At 48.4% G+C, this 26712-nt stretch overlaps 1 protein-coding gene across 3 annotated transcripts in view; it reads left to right on the plus strand.

Moving 5' to 3' along the window:
* PARP10 (poly(ADP-ribose) polymerase family member 10) overlaps positions 1 to 17351 on the plus strand; it is a 190270-nt gene extending 172919 nt beyond the window's left edge. For all 3 annotated transcript variants that reach the window (XM_073680119.1, XM_073680116.1, XM_073680117.1), the window contains exons 6-10: positions 4188 to 4400; positions 4484 to 4598; positions 9376 to 10265; positions 10421 to 10592; positions 13936 to 17351. In XM_073680119.1, coding sequence (XP_073536220.1) covers positions 4188 to 4400; positions 4484 to 4598; positions 9376 to 10265; positions 10421 to 10592; positions 13936 to 14249 — 1704 coding nt within the window. In that variant the 3' untranslated portion in view covers positions 14250 to 17351. The remainder of the gene's footprint in view (positions 1 to 4187; positions 4401 to 4483; positions 4599 to 9375; positions 10266 to 10420; positions 10593 to 13935) is intronic.
* The last annotated feature ends 9361 nt before the right edge of the window (positions 17352 to 26712 follow it).

A 26712-nucleotide genomic window follows, 5' to 3' on the forward strand; every position in this document is an offset into this window, starting at 1 on the left:
AGACCAAGAGTCACCTCTGCTTCTGAGGATAAGTTTATCCGAGTCACCAGCCTCAGAAATCGCAGGTTAACAGCAGCTCAGATTAGAGACCAGGTCAATGCCACACAGAGTTCTAGCAGCAGACACATCTCTACAACAACTGTTAAGAGGAGACTTTGTGCAGCAGGCCTTCATGGTAAAATAGCTGCTAGGAAACCACTGCTAAGGACAGGCAACAAGCAGAAGAGACTTGTTTGTGCTAAAGAACACAAGGAATGGACATTAGACCAGTGGAAATCTGTGCTTTGGTCTGATGAGTCCAAATTTGAGATTTTTGGTTCCAACCACCGTGTCTTTGAACGACACAGAAAAGGTGAACAGATGGACTCTACATGCCTGGTTCCCACCATGAATCATGGAGGAGGAGGTGTGGTGGTGTGGGGGTGCTTTCCTGGTGACACTGTTGGGAATTTATTCAAAATTGAAGGCATACTGAACTAGCATGGCTACCACAGCATCTTGCAGCGACATGCTATTCTATCCGGTTTGCGTTTAGTTAGACCATCATTTATTTTTCAACAGGACCATAACCTCAAATACACCTCCAGGCTGTGTATGGGCTATTTGACCAAGAAGTGGAGTGATGGGGTGCTATGCCAGATGACCTGGCCTCTACAGTCACCAGACCTGAACCCAATCGAGATGTTTGGGGTGAGCTGGACCGCAGAGTGAAGGCAAAAGGGCCAACAAGTGCTAAGCATCTCTGGGAACTCCTTCAAGATTGTTGGAAGACCATTTCCGGTGACTACCACTTGAAGTTCATCAAGAGAATGCCAAGAGTGTGCAAAGCAGTCATCAAAGCAAAAGGTGGCTACTTTGAAGAACCTAGAATATAAGACATATTTTCAGTCGTTTCACACTTTTTTGCTAAGTATATAATTCCACATGTGGTAATTCATAGTTTTGATGCCTTCAGTGTGAATGTACAATTTTCATAGTCATGAAAATACAGAAAAATCTTTAAATGAGAAGGTGTGTCCAAACTTTTGGTCTGTACTGTATATATATATATATATATATATATATATATATATATATATATATAAATAGTGACACACGAGTACAGATATCTGATATATATATATATCAAGGTTCTCATAATATATATTAAAGTGAGGGTATATATGACTAAATGATATCCAATATAACAGATATATGCAAAACAAGATTCATAACATATAACAGAATATAAGTATAGATATTTAGTATACATCAGAGTTTCATATAATGTTTTTTAGTAGATTTTAGAATCTTATCTTTAACAATATCTCTATGTGGTGTAACATCTGGTTGTTGTATCACACGAGATATCTCTATGTGGGGTAACATCCGGTTGTTGTATCACACGGCATATCTCTATGTAGTGTAACATCCGGCTGTTGTATCACACGAGATATCTCTATGTAGTGTAACATCCGGCTGTTGTATTACACAGTATATATCTATGTGGTGTAACATCCGGCTGTTGTATCATATGGGATATCTCTATGTAGTGTAACATCCGGCTGTTGTATCATATGGGATATCTCTATGTGCTGTAACATCCGGTTGTTGTATCACACGAGATATCTCTATGTGGTGTAACATCCTGCTGTTGTATCACACGGTATATATCTATGTAGTGTAACATCCGGCTGTTGTATCACACGGGATATCTCTATGTAGTGTAACATCCGGCTGTTGTATCACACAAGATATCTCTATGTAGTGTAACATCCTGCTGTTGTATCACACGGTATATATCTATGTAGTGTAACATCCGGCTGTTGTATCACACGGGATATCTCTATGTAGTGTAACATCCGGCTGTTGTATCACACAAGATATCTCTATGTAGTGTAACATCCGGCTGTTGTAATACACAGTATATATCTATGTGGTGTAACATCCAGCTGTTGTATCATATGGGATATCTCTATGTAGTGTAACATCCGGTTGTTGTATCACACGGGATGTCTCTATGTGGTGTAACATCCGGCTGTTGTATCACACGGTATAGATCTATGTAGTGTACCATCCGGCTGTTGTATCATATGGGATACCTCTATGTAGTGTAATATCCGGCTGTTGTATTACACGGGATATCTCTATGTGCTGTAACATCTGGTTGTCATCATACGGGATATCTGTATGTGGTGTAAAATCCGGCTGTGATTGTCTGGTCGCTGCCTTTCATGTTGATTATACATCATTTTCTGGAGATTTATGTCTCTCTCTACCATCCCATTGTGAATGATACCTCACGATGAGTAACATCTCGCCATCTCTCGTGGTAAATAACATTTCGCTGCCTCTTCTCATGGCGATCGACCTCTCGCTGCCTCTTCTCATGGTGATCGATGTCTCGCTGCCTTTTCTCGTGGTGATCGACGTCTCGCTGCCTCTTCTCATGTCGATCGACGTCTCGCTGCCTCTTCTCGTGGTGATCAACGTCTCACTGCCTCTTCACGTAGTTAGTGATGTCTCTCTGCCTCTTTTCATGGTGATTGACGTCTTGCTGCCTCTTCTCGTAGTTAGTAACGTTTCTCTGCCTCTTCTCATAGTTAGTGACGTCTTGCTGCCTCCTCTCGTGGTGATTAACGTCTCACTACCTCTTCTCATGGTGATTGACGTCTTGCTGCCTCTTCTCGTAGTTAGTGATGTCTCGCTGCCTCTTCTAGGGGTGATTGACTTTTCGCTGCCTATTCTCGTGGTGATTGACTTCTCGCTGCTTCTTTTCGTGGTGATTGATGTCTCGCTGCCTTTTCTCGTGGTGATTGATGTCTCGCTGCCTCTTCTCGTGGTGATTGACGTCTCACTGCCTCTTCTCGTGGTGATTGACGTCTCACTGCCTCTTCTAGGGGTGATTGACGTCATTTTACCTCTTCTTGTGGTGATTGACGTCTCACTCTCTCTTCTCGTAGTTAGTGTCGTCTCACTGCCTCTTCTCTTGGTGATTGACGTCTTGCTGCCTCTTCTCATGGTGATTGACGTCTTGCTGCCTCTTCTCATGGTGATTGACGTCTTGCTGCCTCTTCTCGTAGTTAGAGTCGTCTCGCTGCCTCTTCTTGTGGTGATTGACGTCTCACTGCCTCTTCTCGTGGTGATTGACGTCTCACTGCCTCTTCTAGGGGTGATTGACGTCATTCTACCTCTTCTTGTGGTGATTGACGTCTCACTCTCTCTTCTCGTAGTTAGTGTTGTCTCACTGCCTCTTCTCATGGTGATTGACGTCTCGCTACCTCTTCTCGTGGTGATTGACATCTTGCTGCCTCTTCTCATGGTGATTTACGTCTTGCTGCCTCTTCTCGTAGTTAGTGTTGTCTCGCTGCCTCTTCTTGTGGTGATTGACGTCTTGCTGCCTCTTCTCGTGGTGATTGACGTCTCACAGCCTCCTCTTGTGGTGATTGACGTCTTGCTGCCTCTTCTCGTGGTGATTGACGTCTCGCTGCCTCTTCTCGTGGTGATTGACGTCTTGCTGCCTCTTCTCATGGTGATTGACGTCTTGCTGCCTCTTCTCATGGTGATTGACGTCTCGCTGCCTCTTCTCGTGGTGATTGACGTCTTGCTGCCTCTTCTCATGGTGATTGACATCTTGCTGCCTCTTCTCGTAGTTAGTGTCGTCTCGCTGCCTCTTCTTGTGGTGATTGACGTCTTGCTGCCTCTTCTCGTGGTGACTGACGTCTTGCTGCCTCTTCTCGTGGTGATTGACGTCTTGCTGCCTCTTCTCATGGTGATTGACGTCTCGCTGCCTCTTCTCGTGGTGATTGACGTCTTGCTGCCTCTTCTCGTGGTGATTGACGTCTTGCTGCTTCTTCTCGTAGTGTCGTCTCGCTGCCTCTTCTTGTGGTGATTGACGTCTTGCTGCCTCTTCTCATGGTGATTGACGTCTTGCTGCCTCTTCTCATGGTGATTGGTGTCTTGCTGCCTCTGCTCTTAGTTTATGATGTCTCACTGCCTCTTTCGTGGTGACTGACATCTCGCTGCCGCTTCTCGTGGTGACTGACATCTCGCTGCCGCTTCTCGTGGTGATTGACTTCTCGCTGCCTCCTTTTCTCGTGGTCATTGACGTCTTGCTGCCTCCTTCCATGGTGACTGACTTATTGGTGCCTCCTCCTATGACTAATGACTTTCTACCTCAGACTCCTTGTCTTTTCCATATTTTCTAGGTGGCAGGAGATGCAGTCTCTTGCAAGACGGCGGTGGAACTTCTCCGGCAAATCCTGTCCTCTATGTCATATCGTATGGTGACTTTGCAGTTTCCGGGGGTGTCACTGTTTCTTCTAGAAGACGAGGGCCAGAGGGTAGTGCTGGAGACAGAACAGCAAAACCAGTGCATCATCGACACATCTCAGCTCAGTTGGAAAATCACTGGCTGTAAGGTAAAGTCTTCTGCGCTGACCCCTCTGTATCACCAGGAATGGAAAGTCATCCTCTAACATAGAAACTCTCTGGTCTTCTGTAGTCTGTGGATCCCTGGAGCTTTGTCCGCATCCCTGACACTTCTCCTATCCAGTCCATCATGGCTGAAGAGTTGTCAGATACGGCAGACGTGCTGCAACATCGTGCTGCAGACTTAGGTGAGTGGAACATTACATACGATAAGCAAAGCTTGTAACCGGGGCTGTGGAGTCGGTAAGCCAAACCTCCGACTCCAACTCCGACTCCAACTCTGACTACTCAATTTCCATGACACCGACTCCATTTCCAACTCTACAATTCCAACTCCGACTCCCTCATACACGACTCCGACTCCCTCATACACGACTTCGACTCCCTCATACACGACTCATGTGCACAGATTTATCTCAGCTAAAAGTCCAGACCCTGAGATCAGGAATAGGACAGACATTTATAGGACATTTCAGAACTTTCCCAAATTCTTATGGAAAAATATTCCCCACAAACTGCATTGAACTACTGCACCCAATGTATTATATATTTTAGGAGTTGGAGTTGGTCCATTTTATACAGACTCCGACTCCACCAAAATGGATTTTTCACTTGTTCTTCCATCTCCTTATTCCAAGAGCCGTCATTTTTTAAAGTTTTCCATTGATAAAAATAATGCGATTTGGTAACAGTTCAGACTGCGATACAAACATGGTTTCTACTTTTTTTTAATTAATAAATTGAAAAAGGGGGATTTGAATTTTTTACATTTTGTGTTTTTTTTTAAATGTTTTACACAGTCTTTTGGATTTTATTTCATTTCTGAGAACCTGTGATTACTTGTAAGATATTCCTCTAGTGAGGTGTAGGAGTTCAAAGATGGTAGAAGATGGTAGCCACAAGGGATCCACTAGTCACCTGGTTTTCATTTCACCCCATTAGCACTGAGCATCTACGCTACAGGGACGAGGGACAAGGGAGGAGAATTCTAAGGAGATGCTACAATCTAAGGGGTCTAACACAACCACAGCTAGCTCCCACCATGGTAGTTATACATGAGTCAGCTCTGAAATACAACAAGCGCATTACATGTCAGGAAAGGGTTAAGTTGGCCACGTACTTATTATAGCTTGTCACCTACAGCGTTTATCACCCCATAAATATGCAGCATTTCACTCCGTCCTGTTCTCTTGTCCTCCAGACTCCTCGCTGTTTTGTCCTTTCCTCCACCTCCTGACTTTTCTCTGTTCTCTCCTCCCCTCTACCTTCAGACTACTTTGTATCGTCTCCTTTCTTCCACTTCCACACTCCTCTTTTCTCACCTCCACCTCTTGATTCCTCTCTGTCTTTTAAACCTCCTCTGTCCTGTCCTCTTCCTCCTCCACCTCCGGACTCCTCTATCCACTACTGCACATCCAGACTCATCTCTGTCTGTCTTCTCCTCTCTTCCACCTCCAGATTTTTCTTTGTTCTGTCTCCCTCCTTCTCCTCCAGCTACAGACTCCCTTTTGTAATGTCCTTCACCTCCCAACTCTTCTGTCTTTTCTCCACTCTTGCGCCATCATGCTCCTTTCAGTTCCATCCTTTCCTGCACTCCAGACTTCTCTCTGTCCTCTCCTGCACATCAAAAATCCTGTCTGTATTCTCCTCTTCTCCACCTCCAGGCTTCTCTCTGCCCTCTCCACTCTTGCACCACCAGATTTCTCTCTGTCCCATTCTCCCCTGCACTTATCTCTATCCTGCCCTCTCTTGCACCTCCAGGCTCCTCTCTGTCATCTCCTGCACCTCCTGACTCCTCTCTGTCGTCTCCTGCACCTCCTGACTCCTCTCTGTCGTCTCCTGCACCTCCTGACTCCTCTCTGTCGTCTCCTGCACCTCCAGACTCCTCTCTGTCGTCTCCTGCACCTCCAGACTCCCCTCTGTCGTCTCCTGCACCTCCAGACTCCTCTCTCTCCTCTCCTGCACCTTCAGTCTCATCTCAGTACTCTACAACACCTCCAGAATACTCTCTCTCCCATCCTCTCCTGCACATCCAGACTTCTCTCTATCCTCTCCCTCTTCTGCACCTCCCGACTCCTCTCTGTCCTCTCCTGCACCTCCAGACTTCTCTCTGTCCTCTTCTGCACCCCCAGACTCCTCTCCTTTTCCTCCTCCTCCAACTCTAGACTCCTCTCTGTCCTGTCATCTCCTGCACCTCCCGATTCCGCTTTGTCCTGTCTTCCACTTCCAAACTCCTCTCTGCCTTGTCCTCTTCTCCACCTCCAGACTCTTCTGTCATGTTCTCTCTTGCACCTCCAAACTCCTCTCTGCCATCTTCTCTCCTCCACCTCCAAATTCTTCTCTGCCATCTTCTCTCCTCCACCTCCAGAATCCTCTTTGCCCTTTCCTCTAATGCACCTCAAGACTTCTATCTGTTCCGGTCTTTCCTGCACCTTCAGACTCCTCTCTGCCCTCTCCTGCACCTTCAAACTCCTCTGTGCCCTTTCCTCTCCTGCACCTCCAGACTCCTCTCTATCCTCTCCTCCAACATCCAAACTCCTCTCTGTCTTCTCTTCTCCACCTCCAGACTTCTCTCTCTGTTCTGTCTTCTTCCTTCTCCTCTACCTACAGACTCCTCTCTGTACTGTCCTTCACCTGCAGACTCCTCTCTGCCTTTTCCACTCCTGCACCACCAGACTTCTCTCTGTCCCATGCTCTCGTGCACCGCCAGACTCCTCTATCCTCTCCTGGACCTCCAGACTTCTCTCTGTTATGTCCTCTCCTGCACCTCCAGACTCCTTTCTGTCCTCTCCTCTTCTAAACATTCCGGCTCCTCTCTGTGCTCTTCTGCACTTCCAGACACCTCTCTGTCCTCTCCTCTATTCCACCTTTAGACTTCTCTTTGTCTGACCTCCACCCCCAGACTTTTCTCTGTCCTCTTCTCCACTTCCAGAATCCTCTCTGTCCTCTCCTCCACCTCCAGACTTCTCTCTCTCACATTCTCTCCTGCACTTCCAGACTCCTCTCTGCTCTTTCCTCTCCATTTCCAGACTCCTCTCTTTCCTCCCCTGCAACTTTAGACCCCTCTCTGTCCTCTCCTCCATCTCCAGACTTCTCTCTCTGTTCTGTCCTCCTTTTCCTCCAGATACCTCTCTGTTCCGACCTACATCTACAGACTCCTCTCTGTCATGTCCTTTCCTCCACCTCCAGACTTCTTTCTGCTCTTTCCCACCTCCAGACTACTCTCTGCCCTCTGCTCTCCTCCACTTCCAGTCTCCTCTCTGTAGTCTTTCACCTCCAGACTTCTCTCTGTCTTGTCTTCTCTTTCACCTCCACACTCCTCTGTCTTCTCCTCTTCTCCACCTCTAGACTTCTATATTTATTCTGTTCTCCTCCTCCAACTCTAAACTCCTCTCTATAATGTCCTCTCCTGCACCTCCAGACTTCTTTCTGCCCTCTCCTCCACCTCCAGACTGTTCTCTGTACTGTCCTTCATCTCCAGACTTCTCTCCTTCTCATCTTCACCTCCAGACTTCTCTCTCTGTTCTGTCCTCCTCTTCCTCCAAATCCAGATACCTCTGTCCTGACCTGCATCTCCAGACTCCTCTCTCTATTCTGTCCTCCTGCTCCTCCATCTCCAGACTCCTCTCTGCCCTGTTCTGTACTCCACCTCCATTCTCCTCACCTCCAGACTTCTCTGTCTTCTTCACCTTCAGACATCTACCTCTGTTCTGTCATCCTCCTCCACCTCCAGACTTTTCTCTGACCTCTTCTTTCCTTGACCAGCAGACTTCTCTGTTTTCTCCACCTTCAAACATCTATCTCTCTTTTGTCCTCCTCTCCTCCACATCCAGACTTCTCTGTCCTGTCCTCTCCTCCACTTCCAGACTTCTCTCTCTGTTTTGTACTCTCTCCTCCTCCAAATCCAGACTCCCCCGTCCTGAATCTTTAGAATCCTCTCTATCCTCTCCTTGAACCTTCAGTTTCCTCTCCAGTTTCGTCCAGAAATTTGAATGATTTTTTTCTAATTTTCATCCATTTCCCATCTGTGAGTCCAATTTTCCGTTTGTGTGACATCCTTGTGACGTCTGTGTGTTATCCGTGTGTGATCCATTTTCATATAACTACTTAAAAAAATGTATATGATCACATACGGTTTTCGGGGTTTATAATAGAAATGCAGGAAAAGGAAAGGAAAGTCGGCTCACCTGTTGTGTTGTAGTTTGGCATCGGTCGAATGGACAATCGCACGGAAACGCCCTGGCCAGGGCCGACAGATACACCATCAGAGAGAAAATTCCAGCGAAATATAAGACCTGTTATCTTGCAGATAAAACTTCACATTTATTTGGATTGTTAAAAGCCAACATGTTTCGGACCATGATTATGGCTTGAGAGCCGAAACCTGTTGGTTCTGTTCATATCGGTGGCCTATCCTATGTATATGCTCTGTTAACAATCCAAATAGATGTGAATTTCTATCTGCAAGATAACAGGTCTTATATTTCGCTGGAATTTTTTCTCTGATCGTATAATAGAAATGTGTCCGTAAATATCGGATGCCACTCGAATGGTCCGTGTAGGATCCGATTTTTTTCCTGCACCCATAGACTGAATGTGTGAGTCTCGTCTGAGATTCGGATGAAAGTAATGCATGTTGTGATTCTTTTTATCATGGACAGCCGAACAGAGAGAAAAATCATTCATCTGAAGAGCCCTACTGACTTACATGGGTCAGTGTGTTGTCCGTACGCTGTCCAACTAAATAGGATAGTACTTCTGATTAATACGCTTGTCTGCTCGTCTTCTTCATAGCCGCTGTTCTTTAAATCCCATTGTAGTCCCATGATGATCTACTCCAGTACATATGTCCTTCCAGTCCTACATTAGGTTCCTTGACCTTTTCTCAGGTTATTGATTAAGCTCTTCATTGACACAAATGAATTCTTCCATTAATTTTGTTCTCACAATTTCCTTCACCCACAGAGGACATAAAGGTGTTCGCTTCTCTTCTGAAGAATCCACAGAGTGAAGAAGACAAAGAAGAAATTCCAGCTATGATCACCGAGTGGAACATTAAACGAGAGGAAGAGGACGTAGACATATATACAGACACCTCCGCCAAAGGCCAAGATGAAGCCAGCTCCGAAACGGAGGATGAAGAACTGCACCAGGTGTTCAAAATGTCCCGAGATGAATTTCAAGACCGAGAACTGGATGAAGAGGCTCAGCTGCTCCTAGCCATACAGATGTCCATGGACACCCTAGACACAGCCATGGAGGACGAGGAACAGGCCCTGCAGAGGGCACTACGACTTTCTCTTAGAGAACAAGTCTTGGTGGAGGCAGAAGAACCTTTACAGAGAGCTCTAGAAATGTCTCTGCAAAACTCTTGGGCTTATGATGGTCAAGCAGACTTTCATGATGTTTCTGGAGAAGAGATGGTAAAAGCTTGGGACACTGCTCAAATAAAAATACTATCAGGGGATGAGACCAGTCTAGTGGTGGCATGTGCAGCCATTAGGAAGGTAGTGTCAGGAAAACTCTGCACCCTGACTCTGGATGGTGTCGATGATTTCCCGCATAAAGCTGAGATACTCTCCGCTCTGGAGAAGAAACACAAGGTGACAATCAGCGAATATGAAGGACAGGCACAGATACAAGGATTCCTACAAAACCCCCTAAACAGCCAGAAAGAGCTCTCCCAGATCCTGGGTGCCCTCCATGGAGAAGGCTGGTCGGGGCTTAGGACTCTTCACCGGCAGCAGCCAGTAGTTCTGACTCCTGTGTTGGAGATGTCAGAGGAATATCACAGCATTGTCCAGCCGTTCCTCAGCACACTAAAGGGGCAGAGAGCTGTCACTCAGGTCCTCCAGGTAATTATCTGACACTCATGTGCCTTGATGTAGCATACTATACAGAATTTAATGGTTCCAGACTTAGCTTCTAAAGTCCAAGGGCGTCCCCAGGTCTCCTGTATATGATTAGATGCCAAGAGGCCTCTACCACTCACAAATATCTGCTTCTTTAGGTGCAAAAGGTGCAAAATGGTTTGCTCTATAAGCAATACCAGCTGAAGAAGACAAGCATGGCACATTGCCCCAAGACACCCATCGAGCGCACGCTTTACCACGGGACCACAGAAAATGGTGCCAAGGAGATCTGTCACCATGGATTTAATCGCAGCTTCAGTGGAAAGAACGGTAACAAAAACAATATTCTCCTGTTCCTATATGTGTCACCCTCCTAATGTCCACCGGGTTACCCTCCTAATGTCCACCGTGTCACCCTCCTAATGTCCACCGTGTCACCCTCCTAATCTCCAACAGGTCACCCTCCTAATCTCCAACAGGTCACCGTCCTAATCTCCAACAGGTCACCGTCCTAATCTCCAACAGGTCACCGTCCTAATCTCCAACAGGTCACCTTCCTAATCTCCACCGTGTCACCCTCCTAATCTCCACCGTGTCACCCTCCTAATCTCCACCGGGTCACCGTCCTAATCTCCACCGGGTCACCGTCCTAATCTCCACCGGGTCACCGTCCTAATCTCCACCGTGTCACCCTCCTAATGTCCACCGTGTCACCCTCCTAATGTCCACCGTGTCGCCCTCCTAATGTCCACCGTGCCGCCCTCCTAATGTCCACCGTGTCACCGTCCTAATCTCCAGCGTGTTACCGTCCTAATCTCCAGCGTGTCACCCTCCTAATCTCCAGCGTATCACCCTCCTAATCTCCAGCGTATCACCCTCCTAATCTCCAGCGTATCACCGTCCTAATCTCTACCGTGTCACCATCCTAATTTCCACCGTGTCACCGTCCTAATCTTCACCGTGTAACCGCCCTAATCTCCACCGGGTCACCGTCCTAATTTCCACCGTGTCACCATCCTAATTTCCACCGTGTCACCGTCCTAATCTCCACCGTGTAACCGCCCTAATCTCCAACGGGTCACTGTCCTAATCTCCACCGTGTCACTGTCCTAATCTCCACTGTGTCACCGCCCTAATCTCCAATGGGTCACCGTCCTAATCTCCACCGTGTCACCGTCCTAATCTCCACCGTGTCACCGTCCTAATCTCCACCGTGTCACCGTCCTAATCTCAACCGTGTCACCGCCCTAATCTCCAACGGCTCACTGTCCTAATCTCCACCGTGTCACCATCCTAATCTCCACCGTGTCACCGTCCTAATCTCCACCGTGTCACCATCCTAATTTCCACCGTGTCACCGTCCTAATCTCCACCGTGTCACCGCCCTAATCTCCAACGGGTCGCCGTCCTAATCTCCACCAGGTCGACCTCCTAATCTCCACTGTGTCACCGCCCTAATCTCCAATGGGTCACTGTCCTAATCTCCACCGTGTCACCGTCCTAATCTCCAGCGTGTCACCGTCCTAATCTCCAGCGTGTCACCGCCCTAATCTCCAGTGGGTCACTGTCCTAATCTCCACCGGGTCAACCTCCTAATCTCCACCGTGTCACCCTCCTAATGTCCACCGTGTCACCGTCCTAATCTCCACCGTGTCACCCTCCTAATCTCCACCGGGTCACAGTCCTAATCTCCAGCGTGTCACCGTCCTAATCTCCAGCGTGTCACCGTCCTAATCTCCACCGTGTCACCGTCCTAATCTCCACCGTGTCACCGTCCTAATCTCCACCGTGTCACCGTCCTAATCTCCACCGTGTCACCGTCCTAATCTCCACCGTGTCACCGTCCTAATCTCCACCGTGTCACCGTCCTAATCTCCAACGGGTCACCGTCCTAATCTCCACTGGGTCAACCTCCTAATCTCCACTGTGTCACCGCCCTAATCTCCAACGGGTCACTGTCCTAATCTCCACCGTGTCACTGTCCTAATCTCCACCGTGTCACTGTCCTAATCTCCACCGTGTCACCGTCTTAATCTCTACCGTGTCACCGTCCTAATCTCCACCGGGTCAACCTCCTAATCTCCACCGTGTTAATCTCCTAATCTCCACTGTGTCACCCTCCTAATCTCCACTATGTTACCTTTCTAATCTAATCCGTTGTGTCTCCCTCCTTTGTCACCTTCCACTCCTCCATTGCATCTCCCTCTTCTTCTCCTTTGCATCTCCCTCTTCTCCATTGTGTCTCCCTCCTCATCTCCGTTGTGTCACCCTTCTCCCTCCTCTTCTCAATTGTCTCATCCTCTTCTCTGTTGTGTCTCCCTCCTCTCCTCCATTACATTTCCCTCCTCTTCTCCATTGTCACCCTCCTCTTCTTCTCCATTATCACCCTCCTCTTCTTCTCTATTATCACCCTCCTTTTCTCCGTTATGTCTCCCTCATCTTCTCCGTTTTTTTCTTCCTATTCTCCGTTGTGTCAGCCTCCTCTTCTCTGTTTTGGCACTGTCTTCTTCTCCATTGCGTCTCCCTCTTCTTCTCCATTATCACCCTCCTCTTCTTCTCCATTATCACCCTCCTCTTCTCCGTTGTGTCTCCCTCTTCTTCTCCGTTTTTTTCTTCCTATTCTCCGTTGTGTCAGCCTCCTCTTCTCTGTTTTGGCACTGTCTTCTTCTCCATTGCGTCTCCCTCTTCTTCTCCATTATCACCCTCTTCTCCGTTGTGTCTCCCTCTTCTTCTCCATTGTCTCCTTCCTGTTCTCCATTGTGTCAGCCTCCTCTTCTCTGTTTTGGCACTGTCTTCTTCTCCATTGCCTCTCCCTCCTCTTTTCAATTGTCTCCTTCCTCTTCTCTGTTATCTCCCTCCTCTTCGTTGTGGCACCCTCTTCTCCGTTGTGTCACCCTACTCTCCTCCTTTGCCCTTTTCTTCTCTACTGCGTCATTCATCCTCTTCTTATCTGCTGTTTCCACCTTTTCTTCTTTGTTGTGTCTCCCTCCTCATCTCGGTTGTCTCTCCTCTTCTCCATTGTCACCCTCATTTCCTCCATTTTGTCACCCATCTCTCCTCCATTGTCTCTCCTCTTCTCCATTGTCACACTCATTTCCTCCATTTTGTCACCCATCTCTCCTCCATTGTCACACTCATTTCCTCCATTTTGTCACCCATCTCTCCTCCATTGTCACACTCATTTCCTCCATTTTGTCACCCATCTCTCCTCCATTGTCACACTCATTTCCTCCATTTTGTCACCCATCTCTCCTCCATCGTCTCTCCTCTCCTCCATTGTCTCTCCTCTCCTCCATTGTCTCTCCTCTTCTCCATTGTCTCTCCTCTCCTCCATTGTCTCTCCTCTCCTCCATTGTCTCTCCTCTCCTCCATTGTCTCTCCTCTTCTCCATTGTCACACTCATTTCCTCCATTGTCTCTCCTCTCCTCCATTGTCTCTCCTCTCCTCCATTGTCTCTCCTCTCCTCCATTGTCTCTCCTCTCCTCCATTGTCTCTCTTCTCCTCCATTGTCTCTCTTCTCCTCCATTGTGTCGTGCTCTCTTCCCAGCTTTCGTTGTGTTGCTCTCTTCACTACGCTGTATGTGTGATGTAACCCATGGACCACCCTGGTCTTGTTCCTATCCTCCTTCGGTCTGCCCTTCATTTGTTCTCATTCCTCTTTCTCTCCCATCAGCCACTCAATACGGACATGGTGTGTATTTTGCTGTGGAGGCTACAATATCTGCGAGAGAGAGATATTCTCCCCCGTCCGGTAGTGGAAACAAGTACATTTTGGTTGCCCAGGTATTGACTGGAGAGTTTACTGTGGGTAAAGAAGACATGAAAACACCTCCTATAAAGCCAGATACAGCTGGTGATGTTCCACGACGGTATGACAGCTTAGTGGACAATCTTCAGAACCCCACCATCTTTGTCATATTTAATGATACACAAGCATATCCAAAATACCTTATTACATGCTGTAATAAGAGAGACAACATGAAATAGGCTGAAAAGAAGCAACGTCAACAGTCGGCGACAACACTTGTAATTACATTTGGTGAAGAATGGGGAAGGGATTAACGACGGACAAACAGGACGCGAATACAGGTTCATACCAAAGGGAGGATCACATCCTGAAGCCAGCTGGAAATGTCCTCCATCTTGTAAGAGATGTTTAGAGATTATTGTCGGGGTTCCTTTTACATCTCAGGAGCCAGTGAATGCAAATTATCTAGAAACATAAAGGCCAACCATTCATGTAGGGTTTGTGCTTATAAAATAAAGCTGAAAATGGCAATGCAATTGTTACTACACCCAGAATCCTCATCACCCCTGTCCCTCTTAGGAGCCTCCTCTTCTGCCTTCCCAATGTCATTCCTGTGACTTCCGCTTCTCCTCCTCCACTCTCCCCTTGTCCATCCCTGGATTTTCTCCACTGCCGCCTTCCCCTCATCACCCCTGTCCCTCTTAGGAGCCTCCTCTTCTGCCTTCCCAATGTCATTCCTGGGACTTCCGCTTCTCCTCCTCCACTCTCCCCTTGTCCATCCCTGGATTTTCTCCACTGCAGCCTTCCCCTCATCACCCCTGTCCCTCTTAGGAGCCTCCTCTTCTGCCTTCCCAATGTCATTCCTGGGACTCCCGCTTCTCCTCCTCCACTCTCCCCTTGTCCATCCCTGGATTTTCTCCACTGCAGCCTTCCCCTTATCTCTTCTGGGTGTCCTATTCTTCAGCCTTCCCTTTGTGGCTCCGTGGTGTCCTCCTCCTTATGTTAAATAAAGTCAGATTTACTTGGACAGTATTCACATAGGTGGACACTCTACAGGTCACATAGCGGTATGACATAGCCATAACTGAACATTATAAAAAAGGGTCAAAGTTGCCTCCTAAATTGCTAAGAGTGATTGCTCCAAGACATTGAAACTGCATTACTGAGTAGAAACATAAGAAAGCGATACAAAATGTGCACATGAAATATTTCAACTTTTTTTTCTGTAATATTAATATGAAAAATTACAGTAAAGGAAAGCACTTAGCCAATAGATTGGCCAATATATGTGTGCCCAACAGCCAGCGTCAGGGCGTCCTTCATTGTTGGGTCCCTGTCCTTCTGTCACCTCTCTTGGGCTGAAATGCAAGCCTACAATTTATGGGTCAGGACTGAACCGGCTAACTACTTAAAATCATCACCTGAGGCTGATGAGGGAGGGAGTGCACATGCCAAATAGAGAATTAGAAACATAGTGAAAATGGCCAGCACATCCTTACTAATGTGAACAGGAGCCAACTAAAAAAATTCAAAAAGAGTCAACGTTGCCTCCTAAATTGCACACATGTATTGGTCAATCTATGCGCTAAGTGCTTTCCTTTACTGTAATTTTTCACATTAATATTACAGAATTTTTTTTTTTAAATATTTCATGTGCACATTTTGTATCGCTTTCTTATGTTTCTATTGCAGTAATGCAGTTTCAATGTCTTAATCACTCTTAGCAATTTAGGAGGCAACTTTGACCCTTTTTTATAATTTGAGTTTTTTAGTTGGCTCCTGTTCACATTAGTAAGGATGTGCTGGCCATTTTCACTATGTTCATAACTGAACATTATTCAGCTCCCTGTATAAATATTGTGGAGGCTAATAAAATGCCCATTATAGTGAAGCTTTATGGTTTGGTGTAGGATGGGCTAGAATTTGAGATCCGTTGTTATGGACATATATTATCCAACCAAATAATTATAGGGACATTGGTTGGGAACCATTTAATTTTGTGCTGTCTCACACTTTCCAGGATCTTGTGGATCACAGCTACATAATTCACAGTTAAATCAGTGACCCAATATGCTTCCTCATATGGATGTATGTTCTATTAGACATTTTAAATAGATATTTTATCAAACCAATAAAAGTTAATTTTTATTCACATTCTCTATCCCCCCTTTCCTCTTCTTTTCCCCTTTTTTCACTGCCCTCCTCCTTAGCCTTCTCCTTGCATCTCCTGTGTCACTCTCCTCAGTAGCCTTCCTCCTGGTGTCACCATGCTCTTCTACTGCCGCCTTCTCCTTGTCTCGCCTGGGTGTCATAGAATCATACAATGTTCTCGTTGGAGGGGACCTCCTGGGTCATCTGGTCCAACCCCCTGCTCAAAGCAGGATTCACTAAATCATCTCAGACAGATGTCTGTCCAGCCTCTGTGTGAAGACGTCCATTGAAGGGGAACTCACCACCTCTCGTGGCCGCCTGTTCCACTCATTAATCACCCTAACATAGAATGTTAGAGTCTTCCTTCTACTCTTCAGCCTTCCCTGACTTTTCTGATGTTGGCCTCCTCCTCCGCAGCTTTCGCCCTGTCTTTCCAGAGTGTCATCCTCCTTAGCCTTCCCTTCTCTTTCATGTCACCCCCCCACTTGTTCCTCCTGGGTGTTGTCATCCTTTTTCTTCGTAGCCTGTTCCCTGTCTCTCCTAGGTGTCATCCTCTTCAGCCTTCCCTTTGCTCCTCTTTGCTTTTGTCGTTCTCCTCAGCAGGCTTTTCATTGCATCTCCTGGGTGTCATCCTCTTCAGCCTTCCCCTGAGTGTCGCTTCCTCCACAGCCTTTTCCTTGTTTCTCCTGGGTGTCATCTTCCTCCTCTGCAGCTTTTCTTTGTCTCTCCTAGGTGTCATCCTCTTCATCCCTCCTTTTGTTCTTTCTGGGTGTCATCATCCTCCTCCGAAACCTTTTACTTGTGTGTCCTGGGTGTCATCTTTTTCTATCTTACCCTTGTTCCTCCTGGATGTTGTCGTCCTCCTTCGCAGCTTTTCTTTGTCTCTCCTGGGTGTCATCCTCTTCAGCCTTTCCTTTCCTGGGTGTCGTCGTCCTCCTCTGCAGCTTCTCCTTCTCTCTACTGGATGCCATTCTCTGCCGTTTAATAGAATAACCACACTGAGCATGTTGCACCGGCAGCACCTTGTACCTTCCGCTATGACTGTACCAGGTCTGAGCTGCTCAGTGACGGACCCTTCCTGTACACCAGGATTTATACTGGAAGGATGGTCATCAGCAGCACTGATAATATGTCATCGCTGTGGGGTTACAAATTGTAAACAGGATGAGATAATAAAGGCTTAAGTCACATTTACTGGAGTCATTTATGTTATTACAGTAATACAGCTGATCTGGTGTAATCAGAGACCTGAAGAGGCATCTGCAAGTCAAAAAAGCTTGATGACAAACTAACACTGTCCACTATTACTATTTTATCCCACAGTTCATTAGTCCTTCCCATGGAGTCTCCAGAAACTGGAGATCCCATAAGTGCCAGATACCCTAAGACCACTAGACAAAAGAGACTCCAGAAGCTCCAGACAAAAGAGACTCCAGTAACTCCAGATACGAGTCACTCTACAACTACCATACCCAAGAGAGACTCCAGAACCAACATCCAGACACAATTCACTCCTTGCCTACCATACTCAGGAGATTCTAGACACAAGTCACTCAATGACTACCATAAGAGACCCCATGACCACCAAAAGAGACCACCAAACACAAGAGACCCTATGACCACCAGACAGAAGAGACTCCACAACCTCCAGGCACAAGTCACTCCGTGACCACCAGACACAAGCGACCCCATTACCATCTGACAGAAGAGACCCCAAATTACTACCCGACTTAAGAGACTTTAGAACCTACAGACACAGGTCTGTTCATGACTTCCAGACACAAGAGACCCCCAGAACTTCCAGACATAGGGAGCTCCATGACCACCAGACACAAAAGACCCCATGACCACCAGGCAGAAGAGATCCAATGACCACCAGACACAAGAAACCCCAAAACCTCCAAACTAAAAAGACTTCAGAACCTACAGACACCAGAGACTCCAGTAACTGCAGACACAGGTCACTCAATAACTACCAAACACGAGACCCCATGACCACTAGGCAGAAGAGATCCCATGACCACCAGACACAAGAGAACCCAGTACCTCCAGACACAGGTCACTCCATGACCACCAGACAGAAGAGACCCCAGAACGTCCAGACAACGGTCACTCCATGACCACCAGACAGAAGAGACCCAATAACCACCAAGTAGAAAAGACCCAATGACCATCAGACGCAAGAGACCCTAAAAACTCCAAACACAGGTTACTCCATGACCACCAGACAGAAGAGACCTGATGACCACCAGACACGGGTCATTCCATGACCACCAGACAGAAGAGACACTAAAACTTCCAGACACAGGAGACATGTAGATAAGAAAAAAGAGAGAAAACAAAAAGGATGGCACTTCATGTAATATGTTCAATCAAATTATGTATGTCAAAATAGAAATGAGTCCCACCAAGGGAAGGCAAACCTTATGATTGAGCTAATTGCGCATCTAATCCACCAAGAGTCAGAATGGTGGCTCAGTGGTTAGCAGCTCAGTGGTTGGCACTGTTACTTTGCAGCACTGGGATCCTGGGTTGAAACACCAAGGACAACATCTACAATGAGTTTGTGTGTTCTCCCCTGTAAAGGATAATAACCACAGATGATACCAGGGAGATCACCTACATCTCACCGCTGCCACCAGTATGTCAGGGTACGCAACTCCGCTTCCTCCAATCATCAGGACAATTACACAATTATCTGACAAGAGATGGACGAGGCTGCGGCTGCTCCCACTACTAGGCCGGTTATTGGGAAACTCACAGTAAGTGTATGGTATATACACCTCTGATTCCAATGCATGGAATATATGTACAGTGCTGGCCAAAAGTATTGGCACCCCTGCAATTCTGTCAGATAATGCTCCGTTTCTTGCAATCACAAATTCTTTGGTTTTTTTTTAATTTTCATTTAATTTGCTTGCAAGGAAAAAACACAAAAGAGAATGAAGCAAAAATCAAATCATTGATCATTTCACACAAAACTCCAAAAATGGGCCAGACAAAAGTATTGGCACCCTCAGCCTAATACTTGGTTGCACAACCTTTAGCCAAAATAACTGCGCACAACCGCTTCCGGTAACCATCAATGAGTTTCTTACAATGCTCTGCTGGAATTGTAGACCATTCTTCTTTGGCAAACTGCTCCAGGTCCCTGATATTTGAAGGGTGCCTTCTCCAAACTGCCATTTTGAGATCTCTCCACAGGTGTTCTATGGGATTCAGGTCTGGACTCATTGCTGGCCACCTTAGAAGTCTCCAGTGCTTTCTCTCAAACCATTTTATAGTGCTTTTGGAAGTGTGTTTTGGGTCATTGTCCTGCTGGAAGACCCATGACCTCTGAGGGAGACCCAGCTTTCTCACACTGGGCCCTACATTATGCTGCAAAATTTGTTGGTAGTCTTCAGACTTCATAATGCCATGCACACGGTCAAGCAGTCCAGTGCCAGAGGCAGCAAAGCAACCCCAAAACATCAGGGAACCTCCGCCATGTTTGACTGTAGGGAGCGTGTTCTTTTCTTTGAATGCCTCTTTTTTTTCCTGTACACTCTATGTTGATGCTTTTTCCCATCTACTTTTGTTTCATCTGACCAGAGAACATTCTTCCAAAACGTTTTAGGCTTTCTCAGGTAAGTTTTGGCAAACTCCAGCCTGGCTTTTTTATGTCTCGGGGTAAGAAGTGGGGTCTTCCTGGGTATCCTACCATACAGTCCCTTTTCATTCAGACGCCGACGGATAGTACGGGGTGACACTGTTGTACCCTCGGACTGCAGGGCAGCTTGAACTTGTTTGGATGTTAGTCGAGGTTCTTTATCCACCATCCACACAATCTTGCGTTGAAATCTCTCGTCAGGTTTTCTTTTCCGTCCACATCTAGGGAGGTTAGCTACAGTGCCATGGGCTTTACACTTCTTGATGACACTGCGCACGGAAGACACAGGAACATTCAGGTCTTTGGAGATGGACTTGTAGCCTTGAGATTGCTCATGCTTCCTCACAATTTGGTTTCTCAAGTCCTCAGACAGTTCTTTGGTCTTCTTTCTTTTCTCCATGCTCAATGTGGTCACACAAGGACACAGGACAGAGGTTGAGTCAACTTTAATCCATGTTAACTAGCTGCAAGTGTGATTTAATTATTGCCAACACCTGTTAGGTGCCACAGGTAAGTTACAGGTGCTGTTATGATACCACGGGGATTGCGCATTAGAAAACTTGCTACACATGCATTTAATGATGAGTTTAGTACGAAGTGGTTTGATATTTTGGACAATTGTTCTTTTCAATTGATGAAGTTACTAATAACCTTTGAGGAACAACAGTTATCATCTACTAAACTGGAAATTTTAAAAATTAAATCACTCATTAATACACTTCCAATGGACAAAACATATGATGATTGGAATGTCTCTATGAAACAAAGAATTATTCGTTTGGAAAATGATATTGTTGCAATGAAAAAGAACAAGTTTGATAGAGACACACAGGACTATACTAATAAAGAAGTTTACTTGTGGAAACAAAAAACAAGACATTCTTTCCAAAGACCCATACTCAGACAGGGAGGCACGCCAAATAATAACAAAAAAAGCACCTACAGGCATTTTGGCAAAAAAAGTCAGTTTTTTGGAATCAGATTCATCCTGGGGTAATACAGAAGCCACCACCTCAGATGACCTTTCAGACTCCTCAACTGATTTTTTTAGTGCAACAAGACGCAATACTGCATACAATAAAAGTTCCATGGGTGTGAACACGCCCAATACTACTATAACGTCAAAAAACGGAAGAGGAGGAAACGAGGGGGCAGAAAACACAAAAGAGCAAATATCGTACCCGCTGAGATACAAGAAGAAATACAATGCCAGCTAATCAACTTATCAAGTTATACACTGCTCAAAAAAATAAAGGGAACACTGAAACAACAGAATAGAACTCCAAGTAAATGAACCTTCTGTGAAATCAAACTGTCCTCTTAGGAAGCAACACTGATTGACAATCAATTTCACATGCTGTTGTGCAAATGGAATAGACAATAGATGGAAATTATTGGCAATTATCAGGACACCCTCAATAAAGGAGTGGTTCTGCAGGTGGGAACCACAGACCACATCTCAGTACCAATGCTTTCTGGCTGATGTTTTGGTCACTTTTGAATATTAGTTGTGCCTTCACATTCGTGGTAGTAGGAGACGGACTCTACAACCCACAGAAGTTGCTCAGGTAGTGCAGCTCATTCAGGATGGCACATCAATGTGAGCTGTGGCAAGAAGGATTGCTGTGTCTGTCAGCGTAGTGTCCATTTGCTGGAGGCACTACCAGGAGACAGACCAGTACACCAGGAGACATGGAGGGGGCCATAGGAGGGCAACAACCCAGCAGCAGGACCGCTACCTCCGCCTTTGTGCAAGGAGGAACAGGAGGAGCACTGTCAGTGCCCTGCAAAATGACCTCCAGCAGGCCACAAATGTGCATGTGTCTGCACAAACGGTTAGAAACCGACTCCAGGAGAGTGGTATGAGGGCCCGACGTCCACAGATGGGGGTTGTGCTCACAGCCCAACACCGTGAAGGACACTTTGCATTTGCCACAGAACACCAAGATTGGCAAAGTCGCCACTGGCGTCCTGAGCTCTTCACAGATGAAAGCACTGAGCACATGTGACAGATGTGACAGAGTCTGGAGACGCCGTGGAGAGTGATCTGCTGCCTGCAACATCCTTCAGCATGACCGGTTTGGCAGTGGGTCAGTAATGGTGCGGGGTGGCATTTCTGTTGCGGGCCGCACAGCCCCCCATGTGCTCGCCAGAGGTGGCCTGACTGCCATTAGGTACTGAGATGAGATCCTCAGACCCCTTGTGAGACCATATACTGGTGCGGTTAGCCCTGGGTTCCTCCTAATGCAGGACAATGCCAGACTTCATGTGGCTGGAGTGTGGCAGCAGTTCCTGCAAGATGAAGGCATTGAAGCTAAGGACTGGCCGCCCGTTCCCCAGACCTGAATCTGATTGAGCACATCTGGGACATCATGTCTCGCTCCATCCACCAACGTCACGTTGCACCACAGACTGTCCAGGAGTTGGCGGATGCTTTAGTCCAGGTCTGGGAGGAGATCCCACAGGAGACCATCCGCAACCTCATCAAGAGCATGCCCAGGAGTTGTAGGGAGGTCATACAGGCACGTGGAGGCCACACACAATACTGAGCCTCATCAGGAGCATGCCCATGCATTGTAGGGAGGTCATACAGGCACGTGGAGGCCACACACAATACTCAGCCTCATCAGGAGCATGCCCAGGCGTTGTAGGGAGGTCATACAGGCACGTGGAGGCCACACAGAATACTCAGCCTCATCAGGAGCATGCCCAGGCGTTGTAGGGAGGTCATACAGGCACGTGGAGGCCACACACAATACTCAGCCTCATCAGGAGCATGCCCAGGCGTTGTAGGGAGGTCATACAGGCACGTGGAGGCCACACACAATACTCAGCCTCATCAGGAGCATGCCCAGGCGTTGTAGGGAGGTCATACAGGCACGTGGAGGCCACACACAATACTCAGCCTCATCAGGAGCATGCCCAGGCGTTGTAGGGAGGTCATACAGGCACGTGGAGGCCACACACAATACTCAGCCTCATCAGGAGCATGCCCAGGCGTTGTAGGGAGGTCATACAGGCACGTGGAGGCCACACACAATACTCAGCCTCATCAGGAGCATGCCCAGGCATTGTAGAGAGGTCATACAGGCACGTGGAGGCCACACACAATACTCAGCCTCATCAGGAGCATGCCCAGACGTTGTAGGGAGGTCATACAAGCACGTGGAGGCCACACACAATACTCAGCCTCATCAGGAGCATGCCCAGGCGTTGTAGGGAGGTCATACAGGCACGTGGAGGCCACACACAATACTCAGCCTCATCAGGAGCATGCCCAGGCGTTGTAGAGAGGTCATACAGGCACGTGGAGGCCACACACAATACTCAGCCTCATCAGGAGCATGCCCAGGCGTTGTAGAGAGGTCATACAGGCACGTGGAGGCCACACACAATACTCAGCCTCATCAGGAGCATGCCCAGGCGTTGTAGAGAGGTCATACAGGCACGTGGAGGCCACACACAATACTCAGCCTCATCAGGAGCATGCCCAGGCGTTGTAGGGGGGTCATACAGGCACGTGGAGGCCACACACAATACTCAGCCTCATCAGGAGCATGCCCAGGCATTGTAGGGAGGTCATACAGGCACGTGGAGGCCACACACAATACTCAGCCTCATCAGGAGCATGCCCAGGCGTTGTAGGGGGGTCATACAGGCACGTGGAGGCCACACACAATACTCAGCCTCATCAGGAGCATGCCCAGGCATTGTAGGGAGGTCATACAGGCACGTGGAGGCCACACACAATACTCAGCCTCATCAGGAGCATGCCCAGGCGTTGTAGGGAGATCATACAGGCACGTGGAGGCCACACACAATACTCAGCCTCATCAGGAGCATGCCCAGGCGTTGTAGGGAGGTCATACAGGCACGTGGAGGCCACACACAATACTCAGCCTCATCAGGAGCATGCCCATGCGTTGTAGGGAGGTCATACAGGCACGTGGAGGCCACACACAATACTCAGCCTCATCAGGACCATGCCCAGGCGTTGTAGGGAGGTCATACAGGCACGTGGAGGCCACACACAATACTCAGCCTCATCAGGAGCATGCCCAGGCGTTATAGGGAGGTCATACAGGCACGTGGAGGCCACACACAATACTCAGCCTCATCAGGAGCATGCCCAGGCGTTGTAGGGAGGTCATACAGGCACGTGGAGGCCACACACAATACTCAGCCTCATCAGGAGCATGTCCAGGCGTTGTAGGGAGGTCATACAGGCACGTGGAGGCCACACACAATACTCAGCCTCATCAGGAGCATGCCCAGGCATTGTAGGGAGGTCATACAGGCACGTGGAGGCCACACACAATACTCAGCCTCATCAGGAGCATGCCCAGGCGTTGTAGGGAGGTCATACTGGCACGTGGAGGCCACACACAATACTCAGCCTCATCAGGAGCATGCCCAGGCGTTGTAGGGAGGTCATACAGGCACGTGGAGGCCACACACAATACTGAGCCTCATCAGGAGCATGCCCAGGCGTTGTAGGGAGGTCATACAGGCACGTGGAGGCCACACACAATACTCAGCCTCATCAGGAGCATGCCCAGGCGTTGTAGGGAGGTCATACAGGCATGTGGAGGCCACACACAATACTCAGCCTCATCAGGAGCATGCCCAGGCGTTGTAGGGAGGTCATACAGACACGTGGAGGCCACACACAATACTCAGCCTCATCAGGAGCATGCCCAGGCGTTGTAGGGAGGTCATACAGGCACGTGGAGGCCACACACAATACTCAGCCTCATCAGGAGCATGCCCAGGCGTTGTAGGGAGGTCATACAGGCACGTGGAGGCCACACACAATACTCAGCCTCATCAGGAGCATGCCCAGGTGTTGTAGGGAGGTCATACAGGCACGTGGAGGCCACACACAATACTCAGCCTCATCAGGAGCATGCCCAGGCGTTGTAGGGAGGTCATACAGGCACGTGGAGGCCACACACAATACTCAGCCTCATCAGGAGCATGCCCAGGCGTTGTAGGGAGGTCACACAGGCACGTGGAGGCCACACACAATACTCAGCCTCATCAGGAGCATGCCCAGGCATTGTAGGGAGGTCATACAGGCACGTGGAGGCCACACACAATACTCAGCCTCATCAGGAGCATCCCAGGCGTTGTAGGGAGGTCATACAGGCACGTGGAGGCCACACACAATACTCAGCCTCATCAGGAGCATGCCCAGGCGTTGTAGGGAGGTCATACAGGCACGTGGAGGCCACACACAATACTCAGCCTCATCAGGAGCATCCCAGGCGTTGTAGGGAGGTCATACAGGCACGTGGAGGCCACACACAATACTCAGCCTCATCAGGAGCATGCCCAGGCGTTGTAGGAAGGTCATACAGGCACGTGGAGACCACACACAATACTCAGCCTCATCAGGAGCATGCCCAGGCGTTGTAGGGAGGTCATACAGGCACGTGGAGGCCACACACAATACTCAGCCTCATCAGGAGCATGCCCAGGGGTTGTAGGGAGGTCATACAGGCACGTGGAGGCCACACACAATACTCAGCCTCATCAGGAGCATGCCCAGGCGTTGTAGGGAGGTCATACAGGCACGTGGAGGCCACACACAATACTCAGCCTCATCAGGAGCATGCCCAGGCGTTGTAGGGAGGTCATACAGGCACGTGGAGGCCACACACAATACTCAGCCTCATCAGGAGCATGCCCAGGCGTTGTAGGGAGGTCATACAGGCACGTGGAGGCCACACACAATACTCAGCCTCATCAGGAGCATGCCCAGGCGGTGTAGGGAGGTCATACAGGCACGTGGAGGCCACACACAATACTCAGCCTCATCAGGAGCATGCCCAGGCGTTGTAGGGAGGTCATACAGGCACGTGGAGGCCACACACAATACTCAGCCTCATCAGGAGCATGCCCAGGCGTTGTAGGGAGGTCATACAGGCACGTGGAGGCCACACACAATACTCAGCCTCATCAGGAGCATGCCCAGGCGTTGTAGGGAGGTCACACAGGCACGTGGAGGCCACACACAATACTGAGCCTCATCAGGAGCATGCCCAGGCGTTGTAGGGAGGTCATACAGGCACGTGGAGGCCACACACAATACTCAGCCTCATCAGGAGCATGCCCAGGCGTTGTAGGGAGGTCATACAGGCACGTGGAGGCCACACACAATACTCAGCCTCATCAGGAGCATGCCCAGGCGTTGTAGGGAGGTCATACAGGCACGTGGAGGCCACACACAATACTCAGCCTCATCAGGAGCATGCCCAGGCGTTGTAGGGAGGTCATACAGGCACGTGGAGGCCACACACAATACTCAGCCTCATCAGGAGCATGCCCAGGCGTTGTAGGGAGGTCATACAGGCACGTGGAGGCCACACACAATACTCAGCCTCATCAGGAGCACGCCCAGGAGTTGTAGGGAGGTCATACAGGCACGTGGAGGCCACACACAATACTCAGCCTCATCAGGAGCACGCCCAGGAGTTGTAGGGAGGTCATACAGGCACGTGGAGGCCACACACAATACTGAGCCTCATCAGGAGCACGCCCAGGCGTTGTAGGGAGGTCATACAGGCACGTGGAGGCCACACACAATACTCAGCCTCATCAGGAGCACGCCCAGGCGTTGTAGGGAGGTCATACAGGCACGTGGAGGCCACACACAATACTCAGCCTCATCAGGAGCATGCCCAGGCATTGTAGGGAGGTCATACAGGCACGTGGAGGCCACACACAATACTCAGCCTCATCAGGAGCATGCCCAGGCGTTGTAGGGAGGTCATACAGGCACGTGGAGGCCACACACAATACTCAGCCTCATCAGGAGCATGCCCAGGCGTTGTAGGGAGGTCATACAGGCACGTGGAGGCCACACACAATACTCAGCCTCATCAGGAGCATGCCCAGGC

The sequence above is a fragment of the Phyllobates terribilis genome, unplaced genomic scaffold (assembly GCF_046119375.1).
Source record: "Phyllobates terribilis strain yellow unplaced genomic scaffold, ASM4611937v1 Scaffold_4__5_contigs__length_816908805, whole genome shotgun sequence".
Classification (NCBI taxonomy): Eukaryota; Metazoa; Chordata; class Amphibia; order Anura; family Dendrobatidae; genus Phyllobates; species Phyllobates terribilis.